At 37.5% G+C, this 15,287-nt stretch overlaps 1 protein-coding gene across 1 annotated transcript; it reads right to left on the bottom strand.

Annotated features, from left to right (window-relative positions):
* Window positions 1-992: 992 nt before the first annotated feature.
* LOC100890746 (D-galactonate transporter) lies at window positions 993-13,355 on the bottom strand. The gene is made up of 7 exons (XM_003727860.3): window positions 12,100-13,355; window positions 6,072-6,218; window positions 5,083-5,355; window positions 3,896-3,950; window positions 3,277-3,471; window positions 2,310-2,606; window positions 993-1,436 (listed from the first exon to the last, which is right to left on the bottom strand). The coding sequence occupies exons 1-7, from the start codon at window positions 12,234-12,236 to the stop codon at window positions 993-995; spliced, it is 1,548 nt and encodes a 515-aa protein (XP_003727908.2). The 5' UTR covers window positions 12,237-13,355.
* Between the last annotated feature and the right edge of the window lie 1,932 nt (window positions 13,356-15,287).

The following is a 15,287-nucleotide window of genomic DNA, read 5'->3' as shown; positions in this document are numbered from 1 at the left end:
AAATGCACATCCAAAATGTATTTTCTGACACAATTCTCGTAGTTCTGACACCTTTCCCAGACGTGTATAGGCAAATTAAAGTTAGCTGCTTATTTTACGATCGCCAGAAGATGTTATTTTGTGGATCGCCGCGTCGTAATTAAACATCGGAAGATTGGAACATTCCTGTTCATTTGCACCATATACATTTCATATCATGAAACAGATTTTAATTAATCAAACATATCGAGAGAGTCAGCTTATTTATCAACACCCCAGTCAAACTAGCTAACACGTTTCACATTGTTCGAAAGAGATGTATTTGATTCGATGTTTCCTTGAAAAGGTCTAGATCTAAAATATCTTAATTTTGTTAAAGGTCGACTTGAATCCAATCTTTCAAAGCACGTAATATTAAGACTGAAATGAACGTCTGCCAATTATTATTTACTCGTTTAGAGCTAACCAAAAAATACTACTTTTGAAGAATTAAATAATACTAAAACTAAGGCCTAGCAGGCCTTGATAAGATATTGTGTAGTCATTAGGTCTTCATGCAAATGTAACGGTTTTAAGTAGAATATAGAATTTGTATTTAATCATATTTGTAAGAATTTACATGATTGCAGCACTACCTATTTCGTATTTCTATTTTTTCAAATTCAGTTAGGTTACCTCCCCCCCCCCCCCCCCCCTCTCTCTCTCTCTTTCTCTCTCTCTTTCTCTCTTTCTCTTCTTTCTCTCTCTCTCTCTCTAACTCTCTTCCATATACTACTCTTATTCTTCTTATTACATATTTAATGCGTGTGTTATTTCAGAATTCATTCAAATAGAACGACAGGTTTAATCTGCCTATAAATAGTAATCAGCCCATTTCATCTTGGTAAACGACATATAGGTGTTACTTTGTCTTTATTATAACAAATATTGATAAATATTGACAAATATGACATTCATCTCGACAAGTATACCATGTACAGAAGAGCGAGTGCATCGTCCTTGCTGATGGTATTTCACAATGTAGCCTTATCTTCTCCGTTGTATGAATATTTCAGGGGAGTTTTCTCAGTCACATCCGCTCCTCCTCCTTTTCCAATGTTTTGATTAGCCTCCTGCCCAGACTTTATCTTCTTTATATACATACAACCGAAGCTCAGGAGGAGAAGGATGAAGCATGCCCCAAAAAGTGTTCCAGTTAGGAGTGTAATCGCTGATCTGAAACTCGTCGCAGACGCCAACGGAGTGACGAGAAGGTTGATAGCTCCCGCCACGGAGTGGTTGAAGAAGTAGTTGATGGCAAAGACGACTATCTTGCACTCCAACGGAGTAAGATCGGAGATGACAGAGAGGATGATTACGTAGACCCAGTCAGAGACGAACAGCATAAGACCGTATAGAACCACCAGGGATGTGAGGGAAGTTTGGAATATCAACACTCCGAATACTAACGCGAGAACCTGGAGTTGAAAAAAGAAAACCATGATCATTATAATTGTAAGGAGGGACATTGTAACAACGATTGAGATATCGTCAATGATTGAAGTATTTGAACGTTCATTATGAAAGCAAATCGAACATCAAATGCTTTGCAATTATACATTATGCTGCTAACCTCATTTCTAGGACGAATGTATGTGTTTTCAGTCAACCAAATCAATCTGACTGCATTTCAGGGCTTCTAATGCCTCTATATTTCTTGTAAACTTTCCCAAAAGATTTAACCCTCATCATATTCAAATCCCTAGTAGCATTAATAAAGGAGAGCCAAAAGTACCGCAACAAACAACTCTTTCCGATGTCCTCGATTTATCATTATTAGTGTTGTAAACACATGGTTGTGATTCTATATTACTTGTTTATTTTTTCTTTACCTTTGTAACTCTCTCAATGTTATTGTTTATGCACATCGCTGATTATTTTTATATTGATATTTTCTAGCGTGTGTATTTCATGTTTAAACGAGGTTTTTTTCTTCATGTATTTTGTATGTTGCAGCAGAGCGTCATTGTAAAGCACTTTTTTAACTGAATGACCTATTGTTATTATGTTGTTAGTGTCATTATTATCATTATACGGCCTCCAGATACATATAAACATAGACACCCACAAGCGTATAGGCCTATGGAAATTTAATTTTGTTCTGGTTTGTCAAATTATCGGTTTTGTTACAATAAGATTTGAGGGGAAAAAACTCTATTGAAATGATCCGACTATCCATAAAATTCTTTATGAGAGTTAGGCGATTGCTTGAACAAAACAAAGCTTTTGAAATGTGTTAAGAGGTGTGATAAATCGTATGGCACCTTAATCTATGTATTGTATTTGTTTACCATGAGAAGAAGTGCCAGAGAGAGTCTCCCATGGATTCCAGAAACTTTCCGTAGACGATCACATACCCATCCTCCGAAGATGCAGCCTGGGAAGCCTATGACTATCGTTACCAAGCCTATCACAATCACATTAAACTCTGGAAAGTACTCCGCCAAATAAACGGTGAGGTTGAAGGAAACGACGTACATGCCTGCAATACGTGCTGTTTGTGCCAGGACAATACAAAGCATCAAAGACCAGATTATCTGTCTCAGACTGGCGCGATGTTCCTTCCAAGATGGCATTAAGGTGTTCTTCTGAAAATGTAAGTGGGTTTGGAATCATTAAAATTAGTCCGAATCTCTTGTCTGCTTAGGTCCTTTTAAAAATAAATCAAAAAACCCCACAGGGTACGATATCGTATGCCTTCTGGCAGCTGGTCAAATAGTTAGAAGCTTATGATCTCTTGAACCTCTATACAATTATTCAGAAGGCTCAAAAGACCGAAGCCATGGTAAGGTTACGGTTTAATCGACCTTCAGGCACTTAGAAAAAATGTTACAATATACAAGTCATGTATTCATTTACATCAAACTATTCCCATGCAATCATTTTCTCTGGGGTGACTCCTTTAATTCAGATTCAATTGTCTATGAAAATATACACATTGCATTAGTTACATTATCTTTGATATGGTAACTTTGCCATCTTTCCATAACGATTGGCCACGGGGCACTATAGTCATATTTGTTTACTACAAAAGATATTGTTCAGTGGCGAATCACCGTTGATCTTAAAGCCCCACTGCACTACTTATAGCTACCTGCGCCCTCTATAAACAATGCATAATCGGTGACCATTGGTCCCCCATGATCCTCTTTTTCTTAATGATTGAGAGCTGAGTTGATGAGATAACCACCTGTTCAGTGACCTTGCAGTGTGGTCGAATCCCTCCTATACACTAGTACTGAAGGCCTTTAAGCATACCTTGTCTTGATGGTGAGGTCCTGTGGGATTTACCATGAAACAGGAAGCAACGGCGAGGATGAGACCCGCCGATCCACAGCTAATATAACACCATCTCCAGCCGATGCTGTCACTCACTAGGATGAAGAGGTAAGATATTCCATATCCTGCGATGTTTCCGTATTGGCCTATCCCAAAGGCGAGAGTGTGTACCTCCTGAGCAAAGTTTATAATTTGGTGGAATGGAAGAAGGGGAAATTAAACGATAACAATTAATTGTTTTAAAGAGGAACCACGAGTTCATAGTGGTCATATTGAGATGTTTTCGGATCTGTTTTGAGAAGAAGAACAAAAACGCACCTCCTGATGGTATAAAAGGAGGGGGTATGATCCACCCAAACACAAAAGCTCTTACAATCCACGAAATCACACCGATACATTCACCCCTCCCTCCCTCCCCACCCCCTCTCTCTTTCTCTCTCTCTCTCTCTATGCATCTATCTTTCTCTCACACATGCAACGCACACACACCAAATGACGCCATGCAAAATAATCGAAAAACACAGTGTACAGTTGAAATTGTAGGTCAAAGGAATTAAGACATTCAATATTATATTTAATTCAGGTTACAAAATCCTACCGTTTGAAAGATGTGTGTCAAGTATCCGAGAGCTAAAGGTAGGAACGGACCAGAGCTAAAGCAGGAAAAAAACACAAGGTTAAATATCAAGGATGGTATTCTCGAAAGCGGAGTAACTTTAGTCCGTGGTTTAATCTGCCGACTAAGTATGGAATGCCAAGTGTCCATATGAATGTGTTTTTAAATAATTTGATCTGTCCCTAAATAACCATGATCATAGTTATATTGTTGTTTATCAATATGTTATTACATTTTATTTTAATTTAGTAACATATTAAATTAGTCAAAAACATATTCATATGGACAATTGGTATTCCATACTTAGTCGGTGTATTTAACGATGGACTATACTAAAGTTAGTCCGCTTTTGCCGCTTGGTGTAAAGAAAAAAGGCATGACATCAGTATGTTAGTATTTTCTCCGATGCAATCGCCACAAAAAAATTATAGGCTATTACCGTTTTCATTAGAGATAATGAAGTGATTAATATCAGACTATATGATAGTTTTTTTTTCATCAATGTATTGCTGGTCTTTTTTTCTTCAGATTGATGCATAAAACAGGAAATAATGGAACAACGGAGCGACTTTACAAGCCGGAAGGCTATGTTTAATCAATCGGAGAGGCATGTTTCTGTAAAAAAAAAAAATAGTCACTATAACGAATGTACCTAAGGTAGCTAATTTGCATATCATGCTACCATAGGGTTTTGTTTAAGTTAGGGTTTACATGCAGTATGGTTAGGGTTATGGTTCCGTTAGTGCCTATCATGCCTCTATGTCTGATTAAATAATGCCTACCACTTTACAAGTGGATACTCTTGGTAGTCGATGCACATGCTTCATACGTGGATTTAGATAAATCTGGTCACATATGTAAGCGGCGATATTCGAGCGCTAGGAGCATACCATCCCCAGTCTCCTCGGATCTGAAGGGGATGACATCCTTTTTTTTTAATCATGATGATATTGCGTGATTTATACGTCAAATCAGCGTTTACACGAATGTATTTAAGTTTACCTTTCCAAGAATGCGTAGAGCGCCAATATATAGTTGCCTAATCAGGCGCTTATGAGACTGAAAATCTACTAAAAATGCGGTTCTTGAAAATGTTATGAAGTAAAAAAACAAAAACAAAAAAAAAAAAAAAAAACACGTTAATTGAAATGTAGGGATTTAATACGTACAATATGCCATAGAGGAAGCGAAGCAAGGCAACGGCCCAGTAGTCTTTGACGAAGCCTGTAATCAAGGTACAGAGAGTCCACAGTACGGTGATTATCCCAATGGCAAATGGAGGCCTCAAAGAAAAGCTTTGAATCAAGCCTACGAGAGGAACTGCTGCTACACCTTGTATGATGAGGTAAATTGGTCCAGCCAATACGTCATAGAGTGTACCCAGCCCTGTGTACTGTATACCACACACATCTGGTAAAAACATCGTGCTGTTTTCAGAGCATCTTTTCAAAGTCAAGAGGAATCCGACAAGAAAAGATAAGAAAGATATGATTTTTATATACGATTAAACAATGCAAGTCAGGAATCGGAAAATAGCATTGTATTGGGTTTGCTTTAAACATGGAATACATTTTATACATCAGAGTAACTCATCGGCCTACTGAGCCTAATCGAAAACCATCCATAATCCACTATCTGAAAATTTGGAATGATTTAATATGATTCAAACACACACGCACACACACCACAACACACGCGCACACACGCTGTGTATACTTCGTTTGGTAGAGGTCGGTTATGTATGTGATATGAGATCATCATGAATTTAAATTGAATTTACTGACTCCATTGAACAAAGCTTTAGGATATTTCATCACGTTTATAGTCATCAAGAACATATATAGATAAGGTAAAAATATCACATTTCCAGTTTTGCTCTCGATAACTTATTTTAAAGCTTATCTGCCGTAGTTTACACGAGGGATTAGAGTGTCCTGCAAGGTAACTGGACAGGTGGTTATCTCATCAACTCAGCTCTCAGTTAACATAAGAAAAAGAGGACCATGGGGGACCAATGGTCACCGATTAGGCATTGTTTGTTATATAGAGGGCGCAAGTAGCTACAAGTAGTGCAGTGGGCCTTTAAATCATCTTTTTATAGGTAGAGTCCTACCGTAGTTCGCGTGATTGAAATTTAGCTGACTGCAGAACAACCTACCTTCCTGGCTCAGCGCACAATTTCTCCCCGGTCATGTTGAGATCACCAATATAGTCACGTGCTGCTGTTTCGTTGATCACCCTACATTCTGTTTCTCCGAACTTCATCTCATTAGCCATTCCAAATATTGTAACGATAATAAGGTACCTGTTATGTTAAGATAGGAATTCAGTAAATTAAATAATTCAATTCAATATTGAATCACTTTAATATATCTGATCAATGATCTCCATAATGGATTTTCTCACCCAATATTTGTTTAAGTAACTGCAAACTCTTTTGCAATTGATTGGTTTACTGATTGATTGATGTTTATATATTTTCCATATACATCATCACAATATATAATTTTTTTAACGTGGTCTCACAAAATAATACATAAAAATGGGGGTGGTAATCAGCTAAGCTTGAACTGACGAAATAACACCTGTTTTTAAAAATCCCTACCATGAAGTGATCAAATTCTCAAATTTGAAAGCAGGAGTGTGAATTCTGGGGATTGCGGGATCCCTCCCCCCCCCCAAAAAAAGGTCACACACATACGCACACATGCACATAATAAAATACGATACGAATTATAGGGGGACACGTCGTAAGGTGTAAGTGAAACGCGATTTATTTCCGAATTTCAGTATTAAACACGGGTAGGCTAATATAGAATTAAATTTGGATTAAATCATCTCCCGCACAGACTTTTAAAAAAAATCAAAATCATATTCTAATTCAAGTTTAACCCCGAATCCTGATAAAACATGTACAATCGATTTTGCTAAAATGTTGGACGGTCGATGAATCTATATCGCATCTGTATGAAAGATGGACCTTGCACCGGAATCTCGTGATGGTTTAATATACCAGTTTGAAGATACAGTCTGCGCATGGGTAGATAACCGTATAGGGCATAATGAACACATTATTTACCGGTATGGTAAGTTTGGAGCAAATAGAAAACAGGGCTGGTTGGTTGGTTTAGGAAAAGGTATGGGCAATTAGTTCACCAGCAAGGGAGACAATAATACGACTCGACATTTAAAGAGGGATGCAGGCACTACAAAAATGAGAATATTCAATTTCACTACTGTTATTAACCAAGTACTCACTTTTTTAATTCCTTCTATTTTGTTAAACCTTAGATTGTAAATATGGTTGTTTACGGTTTATATTTAATATCTAAATATTGTGAATTTAAATTCCCTTTTCCTGAAATTAACAACAAAAGGCAATTTTAGTTATGTCACTTAATCTATACTTAAATGCCTTATTACCAATTATTTCATTCATCTGTTACGAATAATTGTATTTCAATAATATTCAGAATGCAAGTTTAATACATTAATTGTTGCTAGGTAGGGCAAACAATATGGCTTGTCCTACCTAACAACCAGGCGCGGATCAAGGATTTTCCAATAGGGGGGGGGGGGGGCCGGAAATTCGAAATTCGCGCAGACCGTTATTTAAACTTACCAATACTGACAAGGTCATATTAGAAGCACTGTACTTTAATAGTGTACTGGTACTTACAAACGGGCATAATTATTTTGGAAAGGGGACATGCTCACGTCACATCTCTTGTCCGATATCAACATTCCCCGTTTTCAAGTTATGCTCGCGCGCAATTTTTTTGACATTTCCATAAGTGGGGGCTGAAGCCTTTTGCCCCAATATCTATTTCCTGGTTTAATAATTTGGCGAGTGAGCGAAGCGAGTGAGCGGAAATTTGAGCTTATGTATGTTGTGAAAAGTGTTAATTTGCACCAAAATATACGAGATAAGATATAACAAATGCATATTGATAATTTTTAAATTTTCGGGGAAAGAGAGGCTGCAACACCATCCCGCATTAACTGCATGTGTTTTGAAATCAAATCAGACTCCCAAAAAAAGTATTAACCAAAACGCACGAATCCAGTTTCAAAAATCCAAAAAAATGTCAGCTTCAGAGGGGGGCACATCACCCCTCAGACTCCCTCTAAAAGTATTAACCGAATCGCACGAATCTAGGTTTTAAAAAAAATCAGCTTCAGAGCACACAGACACCCCCTGTGCGCGCAAGCGTGAAATTAACGCTGGCGCTGATGCGTAAGCAGGGGCGGCGGAGCTATTTCCAAAGTGGAAAGCACCAATAAAAAAGGGCACCTACAAAGCGAAATCTCAAAGCGAAAATATACATTTTTTTTAGACATTGGTATATACCCTTTCATTGTGATTCCATTATCAGGGACGATTTCAATATTTGTTTTTCTCTATATATCATACAAGTTATTGCTTAAGCATCACACTTTCGGCTGAGTGTGATTGTCTGAATATTCATTTGCGAGCGAGCAAAGCGAGCGAGAAAAAATGTAAGATCTGTGAGGTCGCAGAGTGAAAAATTACATCTTATAAAGAGGAAAAAACCAAATCATGATGGGGTTATAAGCATCACGGAAGACTGAAAAAACATTTGTTTTAAAGTGACATATAATTGTATCATCTATAAATGCGAGCGAGCGAGCGAGCTCTAGGGGAAATTACTCTTAGTCGCTTTAAATTAGGTGCAAGACTAATGATGAGCAGGTTAGGGGGCACGTGCCCCCCCCCCGTGCCTACGTGCCTAATGATGAGAGGTTAAGGGGACACATAAAAGGGGACACCTGAAAGGAGGCACTCACCAGAAATGAGATAGGGCACTTATGAGTATGGGAAATGGGCATTTGTCGACGGAAAAGGGGCATCCATCAGAAATTGATTTATCAGAGGTGAAAAGGAGCATTTATGAAAAAGGGATAGGTCCCTTAATAGAAAGGAAAAGGGGCACGATTCAAAATAAAAGGGCAGTTAGCAAAGGTGAAAATGGGCCCCCATCATAGATGAAAAAAGTACTTATCAGGAGGGGAAGGGGTACTTTTCAAAGTAAAACGAGCATCTCTCAGATTTGAATAGGGGAAATTATCGGAGGTGAAGAGCGCACTGAAGTGAATGAACTTCTCATATATGAAAATGGTCATTTACCAGAGATGATAAGGGACACTTTTTATTTGTGAAGGGCCTCATTTTTCTAAATAGCCCTTATCAGATAGGAAAGGGGGCACATGTGTTGATGAAATGTGCGCTTATCCGAGTTAAAAAGGGGAAGGGGCACTTCTTTACAAAGTAAAAGTGGCCCTTTGGAGGGGGTACTTGAAGAGTGGGGGCGAACTTTGCCCCCTGCCCCTGCCACCCGCCCCATCATCTGAAAATCCAAAATGATGTTGTAGGGGCCGGGCGCGGCTTTATCATGAGTGCTTTTATGTGAACCTCTTTTTTTGACGTTACCGTCACTGCCGTTTACGTATGGCCGGCCGGCGTATTTTTTATTTACACGCTAGCGAGGGAATTTCTCGATTAATTCCAATGAAACCGCTTAAAATTCCAATGAAACCGCTCGCGAAGAGTCTAGTCTGGATCAGAGAGCTCGCTAGTGCTATACGCTAGTGTGAATTTACATCCAGGAGAAAGTTTGCTTAACTTTTTCTTGAAACACTTGAACGGTTATGGAAACTGTTTGTGTTTCTAATCTCCAAATATTTATATTATTCTGCATCAAATATAAAACATTGATTTCTACTGTGATATGTAAAGGCACGAACTTACGTTAATACATACATATATTTTTTTTTGTAACCAAGAAGGTGCACCATGGTAATACATTTTAACAAACACATCAACATGTTACCTAGACAACTCATCACCATAGCCATTGTAAAACCATATATTAATGATACATGTAAAATATAGATTGAAGCAATTCTCGTCGATTGGCTGTATCCTGAGTGTGATTTATATAATGGATTTTGAGTAACATTTGCATCTACCTGTAGTTGAAGAATAGATACAGTGTATAACATCAATTAAGTTGGAGTTCAATTGGAAGGAAGTAACGAGGAATATTGAAGCAAGGGAGACTGGGAGATGAGGAAAGCAGGAAGTTAGAAATTGAGAGATTACTCGCGTGATAGCCTTGCATTAATGAATCCTTTATATAATGTTGTCTTGAGAGAAGGTAGACGATTTTTTTTTTTTAATTGGAGATTAGTGCAAGTATTAGATATATTGGAAATAGAATTAATGAGAAAGTTATTTTTTATCGAGATCAATACATGGGGGGGGGGGGGCACCATCAAAATAGGGCACTTTCTGGAATATAAGGTGCACCTACAAAGCGAAACATCAAAATGTAAATCTACCATATTAAGACATTGATAGACGTACGCGTAACGCATGTCACACACAGAAAAATGAGAAGAAAAGAAAGAATAATGTTTTTAAAAAAGAAGATAGAGGAAAAGGAGAGAGACAGAGAGAGGGAGAGAAAGAAAGAAAGAAAGAAAAAAGGAAGAACATGAAACTTAACTTTACACTTAGGCCTACATATTACATTTCCGACTGAGTTGGCTCGACATGTGCTTAAGTAGTCTGCGGACGAAAGTACAACAATACGAAAACAGAAGTTATATGAAATTGTCTTTAAGAGAGAAAGAGAGGTTAAATTCTAAAATGAAATGAAAGGGGTTATGTGACTCTCAAGGAGGAAATTACAATTTCTATCGCTCATGACGACTATTTGGAATTTCATTAATTTTTTTAAAGCTCAAGAACTTCATGGGGCTCCGCCCCATGCAAGACTCCCGGCAACAGCAAATTATTTCTTGCTGTCTGCTGCCTCGAGATCACTGGAGCGAATAAAGGTAACATATAGCAAGAATCCCTATTCAGTGAAGGATTTATCCCTTTTATTATTAAAGACTCCCGACAAAGGCTCTCCCCCTGCAAAATTGGAGAGAGTTTTATGTAGTTTAAGCTTCTAACAACGACCCCCGTGGACCTTTTATTATTTACACAAAGGTAAAAGTGTATAGCAAGAATCCCTATTCAGTGAAGGATTCATCCTTTTTATGCAGATGCTTCTTCTACCATTCTTGACCAGAAGTGCGTTTCAAACTCAATGATATGGGCATCATCCCATTGAATGTTGTGACCAGTGTTACGGGTTTGTTTTGCTATTTGCTGCCTAATCTGAGGGCACTGTTGTGCTCTTTAAAAAGAGGACACAATAGGGGCGGCGCAATTTAAATAACAAGGAATGTATTAGAGTTTATTTCTAAAATGAAATGAAAGGGCTATTTGACAAGAGCCCTTTCATTTCATTTCAGAAATAACCTCTCTTCCTCTCTTATAGACAATTTTCTCTCTTGAAAGTCAATAACCCTTTCATTTCATTTTAGAAATAACCTCTTTTTTTCTCCTAAAGACAATTTCTCTCTTGAAAAGGCTCTGCCAGGCCCCTCAAGCTCTGCCATGTTGTATGGATCCATTAGAAAGCAAAATAAGCCTACTCAATAATTGATATATATTAAAACGTCATAGCGATTCATCCAAATAAGAAATCCACGTAAGAGGCATTTTGAAAGTTTTAAGAAAATTCTTTTAAATTCCAGGATATTGGGTGTTCTTTTTCTGGAAACTCTATTTAAACGAGTGGAAGCACTGGCGGTTCTGTTTTTTTTAAACTGTAACAATTCTCTTTGGATCAGATATAGACCAAAAACAAGCCTCATTATCTTCAGTATACAAGTGTCATTTCGGACCTTACAGCTTTCATAGAAATCGCTTCTGGACCGTCAAAGAAAAAGTTTGAGAACCCCTGGTCTACGCATTATACACATCAGGACCAACTTGATAACTTGACAAAAATTTGAGGGGGGTTCGACCCCCCCCCCCCCCCCTGCGTACGCGCCTTTTTTTCTCTTCCTCTTTTTTCCTTCTCAATTTTTTTGCGTCGCTAATAGGGGGGGGGGCGGTCGTTTCGGCCCACCCCTGGATCCGCCACTGTAACAACACTTAATGTATACAATTCGCATTCTGATTATTGAAATACATCTATTCGTATAACGGGGCACTTGGTTTAAATTTTTGATACATTACGATACAAAATTATGGTATTGTAAATATTTGGTATAGGGACAATAATGTTTAAGTTGCTTTAAGTTATTTACATGAATATACTCACTGTTGTGTGAAGTTCATGGCGTTAAGGAGAGTGATGATAGCTAACCCATACACTCTCCATCTTAAGCGGACTATTGTCCCATCAGTCTCGCCCGTCTCTGTTCTCCTGATCAGTAGCAACTCTTCGCTTCCGTCCATGACGGGAGTTGAAATGTACTAACAGCTGATATAAGTACGGGATTTATGTACCACTACTACTTCTAATACTAATAATAATAATATTCCGTTCATATAGACTGTGAAGCATAGCACATGATATAACGTTTTCATATGTGGTCGGGTGTTGGTCTCCTCGGCGTGGCTTGGGGTTAGGAAATGTTGTACTAGCTGGTCTCAACTTCAATTCCGACAATAAATTTGTTGTGCTGTCGAGTCGAGTGCATACTAAGCTGTATGTATAGGCTGTTATTACATCGAGATAAATTCCTGTTGTGCTCCTTTGATTCCATCTGTAAAATCCTTGCAATTCATGCAAAGCCTAGTTATGTTGTTCTTCAGGAATATACTATAGCCCGGGTAATATATTACCCATCCTCAGCGTGCATGGCTAAATCCTCCGTTTGCAATTATACTCCACAGGATAACGACTTCCCGGCAAGAAGTATGCCGCTAGAATGACCTCATTTTTCTTCCCATTTCCACATACAGTAGCTGCATGATTCCTTCTTATGAGTGTGATTTCAATAAGTCTGAATTATTCTGACGCTTTCTGCCTCTTGAATCACACATTTCCCTTGCCATATATATAGGTGAAGTCACGATGTTCTTGTTGGTTAAATTTCAGATTTTAGATAGCGCTCTCCGCTCTAAATCTGTTGGCATGATCTGCTGTGGATTATCCGCACCCGCATACGCCATACGCTGATCATAAAGAGTGTTTTTATTTCTCGGTGACCAGAGGCCGGTTAACAGATCGTGTCCTCATCAGTCCGTGCACTCAATTACCAACAGATATCCTGCCACTGGATAAAGTAGATATATCCCTTGTCCGTTCCAGAAAATGATTCCAACAACTATATGTACATGCAGTATAAACCAAGTTCAATGCACTAGCTGACTGTATTGGTCAACGTCGCGTGCAGACGTGATAGTTTGCAAACAAGTTCTTTCATGACATTTTTGAGATCACGTTGTTTTCCTTTTCTGTACAGTTACAGACACAATTCATAATACATACCGGTATGGGAATGCATGGAGTGTATTTTATTTCTATCGCCCATGGACCGGATCGCACTTGTATGCTTTAGAGTTCATCATATTTGCCTAGGTATTATTCGGATGTCTCACTTGGAGGCGGAAATACAATCGAATCTTTTGTTCACAAGTTTATTTCCTGGATCTACTTTGCGTTTCCCTTACCTGATTGTCTCTCTCTTTTTTTTTCTCTCTCTCTCTCTCTCTCTCTCTCTCTCTCTCTCTCTCTCTCTCTCTATATATATATATATATATATCGCTTGACCTCTCTCTCTCTCTCTCTCTTTCTCTGTATCGCTCTCTTTCCCTCTGTTTCCTTCTCCTCTCTTTCACTCTCTATTTTGTATATATTTTTCTTTCTCTCTATGTCTATCTACCTCTTCTGTTTATTGTATTCTTACGCACAAAATGGAGAAAGTAAAGCGGCTTGTCAATCATTGTTTATGTTTATAGTACAGAATGAAATACATGGTACAGATTATTTCAATGTTTCTGAATTTTATTGTGAAAATGAACATTTAGTTCTATACAACATACAGCATATGTACAATCACTTAGGGGGAGTGGTTTATAAGGAGGCTGGACCCTATAAGTAGAACTGTCTGATTATATGAGGAAAAAGCTGATAACATTATAACAATGCGTGTACTTAAAACTAAAGAAATATATGTTTATACTCTCGAAATGCAGTTGAATTCACTAATAACAAAGCACATTTTATAAATCATTTTTAATAGCTTAAGATTTACTCAAAGTTAATGCTGGCGTTATTTAGAATGATTATATCAAATACACTCTACCATTAAGCATAAGTAATACCGTATGGTGTTAATAAATATCTTAAATTATTAAATATTTCGATATCAGACTTTTGTTCATTTTGTTATAACTCCGAGGAATCTATTGAACATTTATTTTGGGATTTCCCAATCATTAGAAGGCTTATTGCGGATGTCCAACATTTCATTTTAGAGGATAAAATTGCTTTGAATAAAGTAAAATTCGTATTTGCATTTTATGGAAACGTTGAATTTTTATTTTATCTTATTATTTCATTTGCCAAATACTATATATTTCCCAACAAATGCAAAAATAGCGCATTATCACTAATTCTTTTAAATGCATGTTAAGGTATTATTGTTATCTTGAACATTACATTTATCTTAAAAACAACAAATTTATATAATTTGATAATAGATGGAAAAACATTTTATTGCTTTAAAACAAAATTATCTGTACCACCATGTCCTGTATAATCAGGTATATTTTTGGTTTAATTCTATTGTTTATATTACGTATATATATATATATATATATATATATATATATATATATGTTTTGTTATGGTTTTGTGAGTCGAGAGCAATATTGAAAAAAAAATGAATTTATTAAAGAAACAAAGCATAGGTAATACCGTAGTGGTTGTCAGGGGCGTCACTATTGAGTTGAGCTTAAGATTTCTGTCGGCAAAAAGGGAATAAGACAGGGGGATAGAGAAAGAAGAAAACGAAAATTGAGAAGAGAGAGAAGGACAAGAGAAAAGAGAAAGGAAAATTGAAGAAGGAAAGAAAGAGAAGCCAAGAAGCAAAGAGAAAGTCGGAGAGGAAGATGAAAGAATTAGAAGAACGATAACGGAAAAGTAAAAGGAAAAGAAACAGGAAAAAACAGAAAGCGACATCTTGGAGAAAGAATAGATTAAGAGGGAGAAAAGAGAATCGAAAGAAAGAGAAATGAGGATGAGGAGGAACGAAGCCGCCAAGTAAAATTATTACAGAAAAGTTTCATCTCCAAGACTTAGACACCACCTTACTGGCGTATTGGAGGGGGTCTTAGGAGCTGCTACCCCGACCCCATCCCCACCCTCCCCCCCCCCCCCAAAAAAAAAGGAAAGGGAAAAGAAACTGAAACAAAATAGGAAATAAGAAGAAAAAAGCTGGAAAATAACGAAGAATGAGAATGAAAGAAAAAAGATAGAAAAGTAGAAGAAAATAAAGA

This window comes from Strongylocentrotus purpuratus, unplaced genomic scaffold (assembly GCF_000002235.5).
Source record: "Strongylocentrotus purpuratus isolate Spur 01 unplaced genomic scaffold, Spur_5.0 spur5_contig_841, whole genome shotgun sequence".
NCBI classification, from domain to species: domain Eukaryota; kingdom Metazoa; phylum Echinodermata; class Echinoidea; order Camarodonta; family Strongylocentrotidae; genus Strongylocentrotus; species Strongylocentrotus purpuratus.
This window is presented reverse-complemented; position numbering and strand designations above follow the sequence as displayed.